We start from the raw sequence: 13,850 nt of genomic DNA, 5'->3' as shown, positions 1-13,850 counted from the left end.
GTGGGCAACCGCTGCGGATGGTTATTGATAGCGATGACTCAAGACAGGTAAAATGAGGCATATTTGGTATTTCAAGGGCATAAATATCAGTTTCCGGTGTTCGCATTGTAGAGGTAATTAGTACGGGCAACACAGTCAGATACTAGAGTGTACAACATATTAAACGAGTGAAAGGAATCATAACGACGAAGGAGGCCATGTACGTAGTGAAAGAAAACGGAGGTATCTTCATGGGTGGGTATAGAAAAATAGGGTAAGTCATGTAGCGTTATACTACGTACGAGGAATCAGCAGGTGGGAAATTAAGTTAGTTATAATAGCGAGATGAAGACGAGAAAAGAAGAAAGAATAAGATTAGTTCATCAGCATCATAGTCCATTGGTGCTTGGACTTGTTCGTTCAATCGACCATGACGTGACGGCGAGTTCTGCAACACAGGCAACACAGCCGGCCGAGAAAGGCGAAGAATCCCTCTACCAAGATATGAGGCAAGAGGAAATAACAGGTCACAGTATATATGCACACCTTTAGGGGCGGAATGCGGCAGGTTTCGACGTCTGTTACCGGACGGCTTATTGGCTGTCGCCGATGGCCCGTTGAACCCTTCTATCCCATTGCTGACGATAAAAGTCAGACCAGAAGAGTTGTCTCGCACAGCGGCAGCACGCACCGCTCATGGCCAATGCTGTGCAAGTGAAGATGCGCAGTGAGTGCTCGCACGTCTTCTAGAACATAATGACAACCCGGTCGTCGACAGCGGATGTTTCTCGCGCCGACGCCAGCGCTCGCCATCTCGACCGCCTCGGAGGACTGTAAACGATGCGATCAGGTCTTACTCAAAGCGGACAAGCCTGCTACTCACGAAGCCCTCCATCACGTCCTCGTCCAGCTGACTGAAACGCACCTGGGAGGCGGTATCGGGGGAAGTGCTCAGCGCATCGACGGACAGCATGGCACTGCCGACGTAAGTGCTGGAACCCACTTCGCTCGGCTCGTACTCCCATGCCGTGTGCGTCGCGCGGTACTGCGCAGCGAAGTCTTGCGCTGGGGTCGGCCCCTCCCGTGTGCGCGGGGCCATAATCCTCAAGATGCTGCGCGGACCCAGCGGAGGGAAGAGCTCCACCACATTGTGGCCCTTGTAGGTGCTGGAGCTACTGCTCGACGACGGAATGCTTTCCAGCTCGGGGATTACCACGTCGGAGGGGAACACCATGCCCCGTCTCTTAAAGCGATGCGACATCTCCGCGATCGACAGCGGGCGACCGGAGACGGAGAGGTATCGAGGCACGCCACCTTCCAAGAAAACAGACTGCGGGGCATATCTCGGGCCGTCCATAATCTCAATGTGGCTGCGAAGCTAGGACAGTGCAGAGAGTGCGTGGAGTATGAATGCAAAACCGCAATGGGGTCCATCCGTCCATTCCAGCAGCCCTTTTAACCCTGGAGGCCATAAACGTTCCCCATTGTCCGCAGAGAGCGGGATTGGGGATCACCACCGGGCAAACAGCCTGCTTTGCGCGCACTGAGTAGCGAACTCAGCAGAGGCGCGCTAGCAGGGAATAAGTTCCCCTATTATGTCGGACAGAGACGCTGCAACATACTCCGGGCTCGCGAAGGCCTCTCCGGTGTAGCAGTTAGAAAGGCCTGAACGTCCCGATTGGACACCTTGTCGAAACGCAGCCCCTGCGTGTCCAGGGCCAGCACCGCAGAAGAGCTAGTGGGGTTTAATTATCAGAGAAGCTTAATCGATATCGCAGTGCCTCAGAACAGCTCCGAGATATTGCAGCAGAGTCCCAGAGGCTGAAAGAGTGGCGTGGAACAGGCATGGCAGCCAGTGCCGCAACCGAGGTGTTCTAAAGTATCAAGGCTGCTTCCGCAGACATCGAAAACGCCCATAGCGCTATTTAGCTCCGAGTACTTCAGAGACGACTGCCGGCCAGCGCTCAGCGCTCACGCCTCAGGGTCGAACGAGAAGTTTCGACGAACTCAAAACAATTTGGGATACACCCAGCACAGCATCGGAGCATAAGGGATGGTATCACTAGACGGCGTCGTACAACGAAAGTAGTCATTAATAAGATTCAGTAGCGCGACTGGATAGCAGTATGAAGACAGGTGCGGCTCCGACAGGGACCGCGAGCAGGCATGCATATGAAAGATGTCCGTGTTCCCAGAGATGTATCAGTGTATAGGAAGTGTGAATGAATGACGACACATGCAAAGTCCACCAACGAACCCTGCTCAATTCCGTCGGCAACACCGGAAGAGGTTGCGCTTGAAGAAGTAGAACAGGCACTACAATCGTGCGTGTCAGTCGCTGCGAAGCGTGCAAAGTCAAGCGAAGACGTACCCCTACGAACCGCGTCATCGCAAGACCGAAGGTCGAGTAAAGGATAATTGCGAAGTAAATGTTCTGTTTTGTGCGCAAATGCTCGTTGTCCAGTGTCTCATTACCGGTAGGCAAGCCGTTCAAATTCGAGATCGCGACAGACAGCCCAGCGTTGCTGAGCATCCAGCACGCAACGAGACGCGTGCGGAACGTCTTGTTCTGGTCGTCCAGCGTTGGCTTCTCAACGGCCTCCTTAATATCGAGCTTCGTCACGGCACGCGTCACGGTCTCCTTGAAGTGGGCGTCGAGATCCTCTTTGTTCCGCAACGTATCCTCAACGACTGGTGCATCAGCATCCTTTGGCTTCTTGGACGAAACCGATGGCAGAGCCTCCGCTTTGTCGCTACCCTTGGTTCCCCATGATACCTACGAAGTCCGTTTTGTTAGTCATGATTACCGGTTGAAGAGGGAAATAAAAGACATACGTCGTGAAGGTTGCAGAATGCGTACACGTTCAGCACGTTCGTGAAGCTAGGTGCAATACACAAGTATTGTGGGAAACTCGTGAACATATGCCATGGGTCGCGCTACACAAGGAGTTAGTTGTACGGAGGCATCTTAACACGGTACAGAAAGAGACATACATAGAGGAACGAGGAGGCCATGTAAATGCCTTCACAGTAATTCAGCTATCGTCTAACATGCGCGGTCAACACACGCACCATAAGTAGAAACCAGGGCAGCAACCAGAGATCCAACTGGAGGCACGAAGAACGTAGCGACAATCTGGAGTGTCGTTTTGTTCTTCAGCATCGCAGGGACCGCCTATACGATAGAGGTGAAATGAGCGCCAGTATCACATCGTCGACAACTAGACGTACCAGGAACGCCCTGATAGTCAACCAGAAGGCGCAGACCAATAGGTACACAGCCATGAAGGCGAACACCCTATCAACAAAATGAGCAACCTTATTCACATCAGAGAAGTGTCGTCATACCAGAATGTGGCTACGTATGTCACTCGTTCTCCCTTTGGTCGGTTACCAAGAGCCAGCACAAACTGTGACCACGTTAGACAGTAAACATACTCAAAGTTGAGAAACCAACCTGGAGTGCAAGGAATGCGAGGTAAATCCATTTGAAGATGTCATTGATCCAATACGTCTGATAACTTATATTGACACGGGTATAAATCACTTTCCACAACTGACTCACAACGGCCGCTGTACCAAAAGTATTGACTCCACCATCAGGAAGGAGATCGATGACGATGCTGAATGTCAGCCACATGTTGGCAAGAGCAAACCATGAGAAGAACAGGGTAAAGATGTTGTACTGCATATCCTGGGTAAGTACGAGACATTGAATCCCAAGAATACAAAGCACGCACGAAAGCTTGTACATGGAAGAAGAACATGCGGATGATACCGTGGCTTGACTTGTACATCTTGAAGAAGTTGACGAGGGAGTACTAGTGCAGAATGTGAGTACCAGTCGACCACGAAAAACGACAAAGGAGCACTTACCACTGATGCAGCGAACGAACCGTTCAACCAACGACGGCGCTGACCGATAAGCTCGGCAGCGGACTCCGGGACATCCGTCTCAGCCTTACTAGGCTTGACGTATGTCAGCGTCCACCGCTCGTTTGCCTTCGCAACAATCTCGAAACAAAGTATACGATCCTCGGCCAGGAACATGTTCTTCGTGAAGATGTTCATCCCATAGATACCCTTCGGGCCCAAGCGGTCCGCCAAAGAGTGATCACCATGGAAGTACTGCTCCATTGGGCGCCCAAGAATTGCGCGGTATCGGTATGCGGAGAATGCACCAGGCAACACGGACACATATCCAAAAGTGCTCTCTAAAGGTTTATCTATTTTCGCGGTTAGAATGACATGCACATAGAATGCACTGCATGAAACTGACCTAAGATGTTCGACATCTTGTATTCAAAGTTCTGCGCAGCGACCAAAGGATTGAGCAGTTTCTTGCCACCCTCAAGCATGGCGTGGATTTCACCACAGCAGCCTCCCAAATGAACATCGTTGTAGAAGGCTTCCCACAAGTAGTAGATAGACTTATGACCGGGCTTGGTACCTGCATCTATCAGGACACAAATTTCGGGCTAAGTGTAAAATTAGTACGGGAGTCTGTCATCTGGTGCCACGAAGACAAACCTCCAACAATCTGCCGATCGCATTGAAGAGCCAACGGTGAGAATTGATCTTCTTTTGATTTTTTGCCTTGATGACGAGAATAATCTGAACGGGCACAAGATTGTTGGGATCGTCGCCATGAGGAAGCACCAACTGCGGGGTGTGGTCTACTGACAGTTGGGTGGTATACTGAGGGTGCCTTAACCGCTGCAACCGTTATGAGCGAAACATCAGGCGCACCTCGAAAATGTGAGCCACGGTATCCTTCCCATCGACTTGCTTTTTCATCACACCATCTTGGTATACACCGACTGTGGCAAGAATATCTAGAACTGTCTTATCCATGGGTTCCAGACCATCAATTATGAGTGCGACAGTGATCTTCTGCCAACCAGGCACACCCTCCTCCGCCGTGCGGCGCCAGTACTTCGACTGCTTAGTCTTGCAGATATCGCGGATGTTCAACATGACACCATGGAGAGTACGAGCGTACAGGATCTTGTCCTCGTTGTACGAGGTGACGGCAATGAGCAGTTCCGTCTGGCGGTTGTATATCTTCGTGCGGAGAGAGTAACCATTAGCTTCCGTGAAGTCATCCGGGTCACATGTGGCCGCAGTGTATCGCATGTGCCTGTGAAGCATGTCAATGTTAAACTGCGGGAACAGGCATCGATCTAACTGACGAGAACTCCGTCGTATTGGTGTTCACCCACTTGGCCTCAATGGCACTATACACGGGTGTCGGAACGGCGTACTCGGTGATGAAGTTACCCTTGGTGAGCTTAACCTTGCGCGTTACGCCGCGCTTGATCGTCTGCCGCCGTCTCCATGCGGAATCAACTCCAGAAGAGGAGGTGGACACGGTCGACAACGGGCGCTCATACGGATCTCCATACGCGCTGGGATCTATGGGGCTGCAGGCAGACGGCAGGTTAGGACCGCGTGTAGCGTAGCGCCTGGCAACGACTCACCTAGGCGGGTAAAAGCCCTGGTTGGCGGTGAGTGGGAGCTTCTCTATGTCGTCTTCATCGTAGTTACTCCCTCCCATGCCACCGAACTCCTGCGGCAGCGACACGGTGCTCTCATAGGGACGTGGGGGCTCCAGGAAGTTGACGTGGTGGTCAGCAAATGGGTCGGCCTGGTCAGAGAGCGAAGTTTGGGAAGAAAAGGAAGGGAGCGGGGGACGGTTGCCCTCAGCCATGGTGCTGTTCGTCAAGGTCCAGAAAAAAACAAAAAAACAGGCCTGAGGAGCGGGTGTGGAGAGCGTGGTGGTGAGTAGAAAGAGTGACCGCAGTTCGTTGGCAAGTTATTGAAGGAAGCCCTCTTAAGCAGCACCCCCGGCCACCCCAACACAGCTGTAGCGATCCTCACCCTGTTTAGGAAAGTATAGCGCTCGCGACTTTCCATCACGATTCTACATTTCCCTTGCGGCGCAGCGCTCAATATTATGCATATCGCTTCGACCTCGCCCCTCAGATATGCACCGTCGCAACGTCAAGGAACACATTTTCTGTTTGACAAGACCTCTGCCGCGCCTGGTTGCACGTGGCTGTAGCCCTTGGTGCGGAAGTACAGTGCATTAACTTGAGCAGTTTGCAGCAGTGGCACTAATAAAGAACCGCGGAAAATTCATTGATGCTCTTTGAAAAACTATCTCAACAGGGATCCCGGTACGTCCGCGTGCTTGAGTTTGAGGATATCGATCTTGAGGCTGAGCAGGATATTAGGCACACCCTGTGGGTGCTGGAGGGGCATGCCAGCCGAGGGGTTGCTTGACCTTGGCTTGAACCGCCTTAGGGTGGTATAAACCATCCTCGCTGCAGTCTATAATTTCCGTTGGTTCGGAAGCGTCGACACCATGAACGTGCATGATTTCGGCGACCTAGCGCAGTGTGCACGACCATCATATAGACCTCTCAGATAAAACAAGTTACAAATGTGCATACTCACCTTCGTCAATGTTTCCTGCAGTCCCTCAGACGCGAGCTGTGGTGTATGGGGTCCAGTACTGTTTCATCACAACGATCTGCTTCCGCCGCAGTAGTAACACACAGGCGCCCAAGCAGTGTTACATTGCCTCAATCTACAGTTGCGGACAATCAAACGCGGTAACTATTTTAGTCCAATTATGTAGAGTCCGGACAGTGCCGGAAGCTTTCGGAAACTGCACAAATGTGATGCTTATGACTCAGAGACTCGATTTGCACGAGCCGATTTCACTAATTCTTATTATTTCCTGTTTTGGACCCAAAATTTTGGCCAACCCCATAATTAATTAGATAAAAATACGAAAAAATATGCAATCGACTCCTTTCAATGAGTAGGGCATAATGCCACAAACAGATGAAAAATATACATCCAAAAATATGGCTATAGAAAATGCACAAAGTATACCTAGAATATGGAATTTGTCATTTAAAGTTACTGTCTTAGATAGCATTCTGACCATTGCCAATCTAGCTATGATGAGCGGGTTCGTGCCAGAGGCAGTTTCAGCTGAAATCTGCGCGAACATGTGAGAACACCTCAAACGTGTGGCGTAAGAACAAATGCGTAAGTAGCAGTAGGATCCCTTACGGAAGCTGGTTGGGTGAATTTTGGGTGGATTCGCAACATTTGAATGAATCAGAGGTTGCGGGTGACTAGCAGGTGGCCAATAGTACTCACTACGACCGCAAAGTGGCCTATAAGTGTCGAAAAAATCGCCCAAAAATTTGGCCATCCAAAAACTTCGTGGGAAAAACTATCTGAGTGCATTTTTGGGGGTTTAAAACCTCCCTGAGTCTGAATCTGAAGTCCATTTGTCTCAGAAAAATCTAGTTCAGGCGCTATCAAATTAACCGTGTTTGATTGTCCGCAACTGTAGGAGTACCCGGGGAACATTACATCGCTCAGCACAGCGTGAAGAACGAGTCTATCTCGAGTTGGCAGTTGACCATCGCTCGTTTTTCATACAAGAACAGATCCATGCTCTCGACAAGGTAGTGACCAACACAGAGAACAAGTGGTGAAACCCCGCAAGGGAGGATATTCAGGCTAAATGTGAACCCTTGACTTTGTCCGCTGTCCCATACCCTACAACTCTGACCTATTTCGCACAGCGCGTCACAACTTCGTGTGCGCTTTCTTGATGGAAAAGTTGAGTCTCGGGAAGTGACAACGAATGACAGCGCCCGTCGTCCCGCGGGTTTCGATGACAGCCTCTTCACGGTTCAGCGCGACAAGCTTACCGATAGTCGGTATTTTACCTGCAAGACAAATAAAGGTACGTTAATGCAACGAAGGCAGAAATCGCGCGACGACTGTGCGCACCAGTGTCCTGTGGTTCTATCGAGACGTCCTCGCCCAGCTTCACGCCCAGGTGCGCGGCCTCCACATTATCAAATCCGACGATGCTCACATCCTCGCAGGGTGATGAGCCAATCAGCTTAGCGGCTTGTTCTCCCGTGATATTCTCAAAAGCGGACGCGCCCGTCTTTTGTCTGCTGTCAATGTACGCAGTCATATTGGACAGCCACTGCGATGCGGGATATCAGAAATTGACAAGCGCGCGCCAACATATGGCTTACCGCGAGGCTCTTTGGGAACTTTTGCGCATCGAGCAGGTCGTGAAGAGCTCTGAATTGCGGGCCTTGCAACCACTCAAAAACAAAATGGAAGGATATGTCAGCCAAACCGGGAGCCTCTGTATCGAGGAGCCATTCGCGACCATCCGCAAGCTGCTCCTCAACGAGAGTCTTCAAGCCTGGAATGAGACCCCAGTGCTTATCAACTTATTGGCGTAGCTTACCAGATGAGAAGAGATGGCGCTCTTCACCTCCGGTTGACGAGAGGCCATCTGTGTTAGGTCAATCGGCTTCGTAGGGCTGAAGAACTGCAGAGATGATCAACGATATACACATCTAAGCAGGAACGTTGGAACCTACTGCATTTCTATCCTCCACAAAGGCCTTTGGGAACTGGTTGAAAGGAAAACTGTCCGCGGCCAGCTGGAGCAAAACTCTCTCCGCATAGTACATAGACAGTGCCTTAACCAGTCCCACGTCCGAGCTCTTCGTTCCCTTCCTGTTGGGAAACAGCGTATAGTAGCCTTCGGAGGGAGGGAATCGGCGTTCGAGCGCGGACGCGATGAGGCCGGTATCGCAGTAGACGTCGCTTCCAATGGCGAGCACGGGAATGCGGCGGTAGGATACCCCAAGGAGCGTCGAGATCTCCGGACGGGGAGGCATGAAAGCGACCTGTAGGGAGCTCGTTCGAAACACAGTGGGCAGATACAGTTCATTGACACTCACATCTACCCTGCTGTGCGGGATCCCCTTTAGAGCCAGTGTGTCCTTGACCTTGGTCGAGAACGGAGAGGCATCATATCTGTTGTGCCGTTGGCCGTGTGCCATGAAGAAAAGCGAGTAGTTTACTCACTGGTACAGCACCACTAGGACTTTACCAGTTGCCATCGTCAAAGAGATGTGTTGGAGCCGTCGCAAAGGTGGCGTAGGTACGAATTCCGGTGGGGTGACGGCCTAGTCTTGCCACCGGACACCCGACGTTCTGAATCATGTGTACAGACAGAGGATGGTTGGTCACCGTTGCCGCGTTGCGTGTGCTGCCCCGACTCGGGATGACACGTACTGTAAGCATGTACGGGCGCCAATCTAATCTATAGCATACGCGTGGCTTTCACGGCGTTCTCTTCTGCAGACAGCCATGTCGACCACCAACTCCCCCGCAAGGCCTGTGGCTGCGAATGCGAATGTTTGAGGAGGCCAAGACGAAGGCCAACAGGAGTGGTCGTCCCGCAGATTGTTCGGTATCGCGCAGGACTCAAGACGTCCGGTCGACTGAGCGGACGTGGTGCAGCAATTACCGATGTTATGGGCGGGGATGCAATTGGGTACGCTCGGCATTAATTGTAAATCGAAATCTGACAGTTGATGTTGTACACAATTAACATCCAGGTTCTTCTCACCCGCAACACCCCCAGTGGCACCACCCGCAGTGTCCTCCACAGTCGGCAAGTCGGACAAGCTGAGCCGGGCTCCACCCCTCAATCAAATGAACCTGTTGCGGTGCACCCCCATACTGTACTCAAACAACGGTAGGTTCACACCTTATGACCTGTGACAGGCCAATTTGACTTCGATGTCCGCATGCTCGAGTTTGAGGATCTTGGGCAGGATGTTATTAGGCACACCCTGTTGCTGGAGGGGCATGGCAGCCGAGGGTTTGCTTGACCTTGGCCGCATTAAGGCAGTATAAAAAACATTCTCACTGGCTGTAGTCTATAGTTTCCTCTGGCTCGGAAGTGTCGACACCATGATACTGACCTAGTGCAGTGTGTGCACGACCATCGAATACGCATACTCACCTTCGTCAATGTTTCCTGCAGTGCCTCGGATACAAATGCGAGCTCGTCCGTGTGTGGTGCATGGGGTCCAGAGTCCTGCTCTGTAAAAATGGGAAGTCCAACAAAGTCATATGTAGTCAAACAGTATACAGTCGTTGTCGCATTATAGTCTACTGCTAGTCACAAAAATTGTCAGCTTACAAATTGAGAAAAAAATGCCAAGAAATTTGTCATACAGTAGTCTGCAATAGTCAAGAGATCTGCTAGAATGTGTTAAAGCCTTCTTCTAGATCCTCTGCCTCTTCCTCTGCCTCCCTGGCCTCTCCCCTTTCTTCCGGGTTCAACCAATCAAGTCCTGGATGCTTTCTAAGCACATAGACAACAGACTTGTAGTTCCATACTCCAACAACATCCACAATTTCTGAAATTGGGGCAACTTTGATCTCATTAGACCACTTCCCCTTCCAAGTCTTCAATGGATGCTGTATATCATTGATTGGATGATAAACAGCTATTGCCTCTCCATTGAATTGGTAGAATGCAAGTGCTTCACCAAAAATTGGGGCTGTACTTCCAGCCAGATGACCCTCGAAGTAGCGATGAGATCTCGAGGGAATTTTGCCTTGATGAAGCTCACCCAAATGGCTGTTCAAGACAGCACCTTGACTGCCTACACGTAGTTTTCCATATCTTGTAACAATTGCATCAAGATTGAAAGCAATCTGCTGTGACTCTGAGATTGCTTGTAATTGTTGATAGAATACTGTTCCTGGTTTACGCTCCTTTTTGTTCACTGAAAATTTGGAAAAAAGCAACAGCTTATTGGTGTCTGGTTGTTTCGAAGTTGGTGCGAGTGCAGGATAGTATAGAAGAAGGGATTCAACAAGTTGTCTTTCCAAAATTAGGTTGGCCAAATTTGCAAATGGTGCCTTCTTGGAACGAATTTTTGAACCAAGTTCCCCAATAGTTCTTTCCATAGTTGCTTGTGAGCCAAGGCGTATAGAGCCATACCATTTGATGTGGATGAATCAACTGAAAAATGCATAGCCGAAATCTTGAAATTTTTTCTGGATCGACTCCAATATATAGTGTCTGAAAACCTATCAGAAATGTCTTGATCATATTGTGAAACCAGTGAATATCGGCATTGCTTCTAGGCCTGATTGTCATGGCAAACTCTACAATTTCCACAAATTGGGAAAAATTGTAAAGGACCATAGAATTGAAGCCCAGTTCCAATCCAATTGGAAGAATATACCAATGAAGCAAAGCCATCCATTCGTAGATTTTGTACTAGCTTTGTCGTTTCAAATAAGGATCGCGAACTGGTCCACAGAATGATGGAGGGAGTGAGGACATTGCTTCTGAGATCAGAGTTCCAAATAATGCTGCTTTCTCTTTGCTGAGATGAATTGGATCTTGAGGTGAACTAAAAGTAGTCCACAAATCCCATATAAAAGCCATTTGGTTTTCATACTGGAGGTGAAGGATGAAAGTATGAATGCATGACTTGCTGCAGCTAGAGGCATACGAGAAATTCCAGTATCTCGTGTAATCACAGCTTGTTCTCTCTTTAAGATAGCATGCAAAAGCTTTGCAATAGTGTCCCAATATTTTGTTTCAGTCCGCAATGGTAAATTGTCAAGATCATAGAAAGGGGTGTGACTGGGATTATATCTTGCATTATCTGGAGGTGATATAGGATAGTACTGTGCCTTTGCTCCTTTCTTGAGGCTCGAGCGTGCACCCTGTACTTCACTAAATCGATCACCATGAAGTTCAGAGTGTCCTGCCATTCCATTCATTTTTGCAGAGCCCAGCATATCTCCAAGGACCATGCAAAGAAAAGCATGGTGAACAAAATACGAGGAATCGATGGCATCCCACATCCAAATGCCCTTACTTGCCATAGCTAGATCTTCAAAGAGAGGTCGCAAAAAGAATTCAATGTCTCCTGGACTTTGTGTGCCTGGAATAGCCATAGGAATGAGAATGCGATGAGATTTATAGCGCAGTTCTGGAGGGAGATTCAGCAAGATCAGGATAAGGATCCATGTGTTTGAGTGTTTCTTCATTGTGAGCTGAGCACCATCTGTGGACAAGGCAAATGCAATATCTCGTGAATCCCAAAATAGATCCATCTGTGTATAATGATGGATGTGCACATTGGAATCTGCAAAATCTGAATAGAGCCTTTGAGACTAGAAAATTCTAAATCAGTTTCAAACATATTAAATATATATATATAAGTAAAACCTACCTGTGAAGCTTCTGCAAGCAATTTTAAGGTCTCCACATTTGCAAACATGGCCTTGATAACTGCAGTAAATGGGGTATAAAGCATCTGTGCTCTGGGCTTTTTCGCAGCTCGGTACTGTGGCTTTCCACAGAGTTTGTTGTCTCGAAGAAATGGACAGGTATCCATCTTTTCGAATTGACCAGTATAAGCAATGCAGCTTCGTGGACACATATCAATTTGCAGTGGTGTGGTGTCTGTTAAGGTCATTGCTAGCCTGCGGACCAAATATAGGGACAAGATATCCACTTGGGATGCATCTGCCAAAACATTTGCATGATAGTTATATGCTTTCACTGTTCCATTGGACAGCTTCCAAGCAATATAATGTCGAAGAGATTGAAATTCAGACCTAGATAAATCCCGTGGTGGAGATGCAGAGAAAGGAGGCTCCGAGGGACAGGAATATTTATTCAGGAGAGCTTTCTGAAGATCCACTCGTGCTTGAGGATATTGAAAATGAGCAGGCTCTGCGATATCGTCTTGAGTCTCAGTATCACTTGAGTTGATACCACTTGTATCACCATCATCTGAATTTATATTACTTGAGTCAGTTTCTTGAATTTGAGGAGGAAATATACCACTTGTATCACCATCGTCTGAATCTATATCACTTGAGTCAGTTTCTTGAATTTGAGGAGGAAATATACCACTTGTATCACCATCGTCTGAATCTATATCACTTGAGTCAGTTTCTTGAATTTGAGAAGGAAATATAAGAAGATTTTTATTCTCTTCCTCGGCTTCTTCCTCAGCTTCCTTCTCATTATCCTCCATATCTTCATCCACTTCCATAGCATATACCTCTTCCATATTTTCATCAACTAGATCTCTCTCCTCACTTATATTCAAACTGTCCTTAGCATTGGAGGCTATAATTATATTAGCTGTAAGATTTACCAATAACTAAGTAGAAAACATACAAGGATTCAAACTGTCTGAGTCTATAATTATATTAGCTGTAAGATTTACAAATAACTAAGTAAAAAACATACAAGGATTCAAACTGTCCTTAGCATTTGAGTCTATAATTATATTAGCTGTAAGATTTACAAATAACTAAGTAAAAAACATACAAGCAGGCAATATTTCACTGGAAGCTTCTGATGATATGTTCCACAGTGTCTGAGTGTTCAAAGAAATACAGGTGTGAAGATGGTCGCGAAACTCCTCTGTGTGAAACAGATGTTCAAGCTCTTCAATATCTTTGTAGAGATGTTTTCAAATAGTTTTGGGACCGCATTCCTTGACGGGGTGGCATTGACTGCACTGGCAAAGCATATTGTCTTTAGTCTCAGGAGTGTAGAGCTGGTCAGAAAAGTGTAATGAGATGTCATAAGAGTCAGAGAGCAAGAGAGCGGTACAGCCAATAGCTGCATTGCATCCGTCTGGTTACAACGTGGTCCATTTCCTAATTTGGATTGCTGACAAATCTCGAAAACTCAAATCTTGCAGTGACGTGATTGATGTTCTGTCGCAAGCCGGAAAGGAGGAGTACGAGCGGAATCAAGTCCGCGTGGGGTCTGAGATGCAACGAGGGAGAAGAGTCTATTCCAGAGGTATGAGGTGGGTGGCCCGAAAGCGTAGCTAGGAAAATCTCTGTAGTCGCAATGATCACTGGACAACGCGTCGGACTAAAATCGCACTGCCCTAAGGAGAACGCTAAAATGCAGAAATGCAAGACTGCCCAGAAAATGCATAAAACACAAGACTGCCCAAAGA

The 13,850-nt window shown here is 48.4% G+C and overlaps 4 protein-coding genes across 4 annotated transcripts; 1 reads left to right on the top strand and 3 right to left on the bottom strand.

Annotated features, from left to right (window-relative positions):
• Positions 1-399: 399 nt before the first annotated feature.
• Positions 400-1,336, bottom strand: SCP_0212510 (hypothetical protein; the record flags this gene model as incomplete). The annotated part of the gene is made up of 4 exons (XM_027755161.1): positions 400-473; positions 526-617; positions 671-810; positions 863-1,336. The coding sequence occupies 4 exons, from the start codon at positions 1,334-1,336 to the stop codon at positions 400-402; spliced, it is 780 nt and encodes a 259-aa protein (XP_027610962.1).
• Positions 1,337-2,241: 905 nt separating this feature from the next.
• Positions 2,242-5,689, bottom strand: SCP_0212500 (Chitin synthase 1; the record flags this gene model as incomplete). Its single annotated transcript, XM_027755160.1, has 16 exons — positions 2,242-2,295; positions 2,351-2,755; positions 2,815-2,916; positions 2,974-3,002; positions 3,052-3,154; positions 3,211-3,277; positions 3,328-3,389; positions 3,437-3,493; positions 3,545-3,664; positions 3,720-3,800; positions 3,856-4,205; positions 4,259-4,457; positions 4,510-4,677; positions 4,729-5,119; positions 5,172-5,402; positions 5,460-5,689. The coding sequence occupies 16 exons, from the start codon at positions 5,687-5,689 to the stop codon at positions 2,242-2,244; spliced, it is 2,649 nt and encodes an 882-aa protein (XP_027610961.1).
• Positions 5,690-7,593: 1,904 nt separating this feature from the next.
• On the bottom strand, positions 7,594-8,942 carry SCP_0212490 (hypothetical protein; the record flags this gene model as incomplete). The annotated part of the gene is made up of 7 exons (XM_027755159.1): positions 7,594-7,736; positions 7,801-8,005; positions 8,058-8,225; positions 8,279-8,362; positions 8,415-8,726; positions 8,781-8,856; positions 8,908-8,942. 7 exons carry the CDS (start codon positions 8,940-8,942, stop codon positions 7,594-7,596), a joined length of 1,023 nt encoding a protein of 340 aa, XP_027610960.1.
• Positions 8,943-9,359: 417 nt separating this feature from the next.
• SCP_0212480 (hypothetical protein) lies at positions 9,360-9,609 on the top strand (the record flags this gene model as incomplete). Its single annotated transcript, XM_027755158.1, has 2 exons — positions 9,360-9,379; positions 9,444-9,609. 2 exons carry the CDS (start codon positions 9,360-9,362, stop codon positions 9,607-9,609), a joined length of 186 nt encoding a protein of 61 aa, XP_027610959.1.
• Between the last annotated feature and the right edge of the window lie 4,241 nt (positions 9,610-13,850).

Source organism: Sparassis crispa (genome assembly GCF_003851025.1).
Source record: "Sparassis crispa DNA, contig_000001F, whole genome shotgun sequence".
NCBI lineage: Eukaryota > Fungi > Basidiomycota > Agaricomycetes > Polyporales > Sparassidaceae > Sparassis > Sparassis crispa.
The sequence above is the reverse complement of the archived record's forward strand: the minus strand, read 5'-3'. Positions and strand labels throughout refer to the sequence as shown.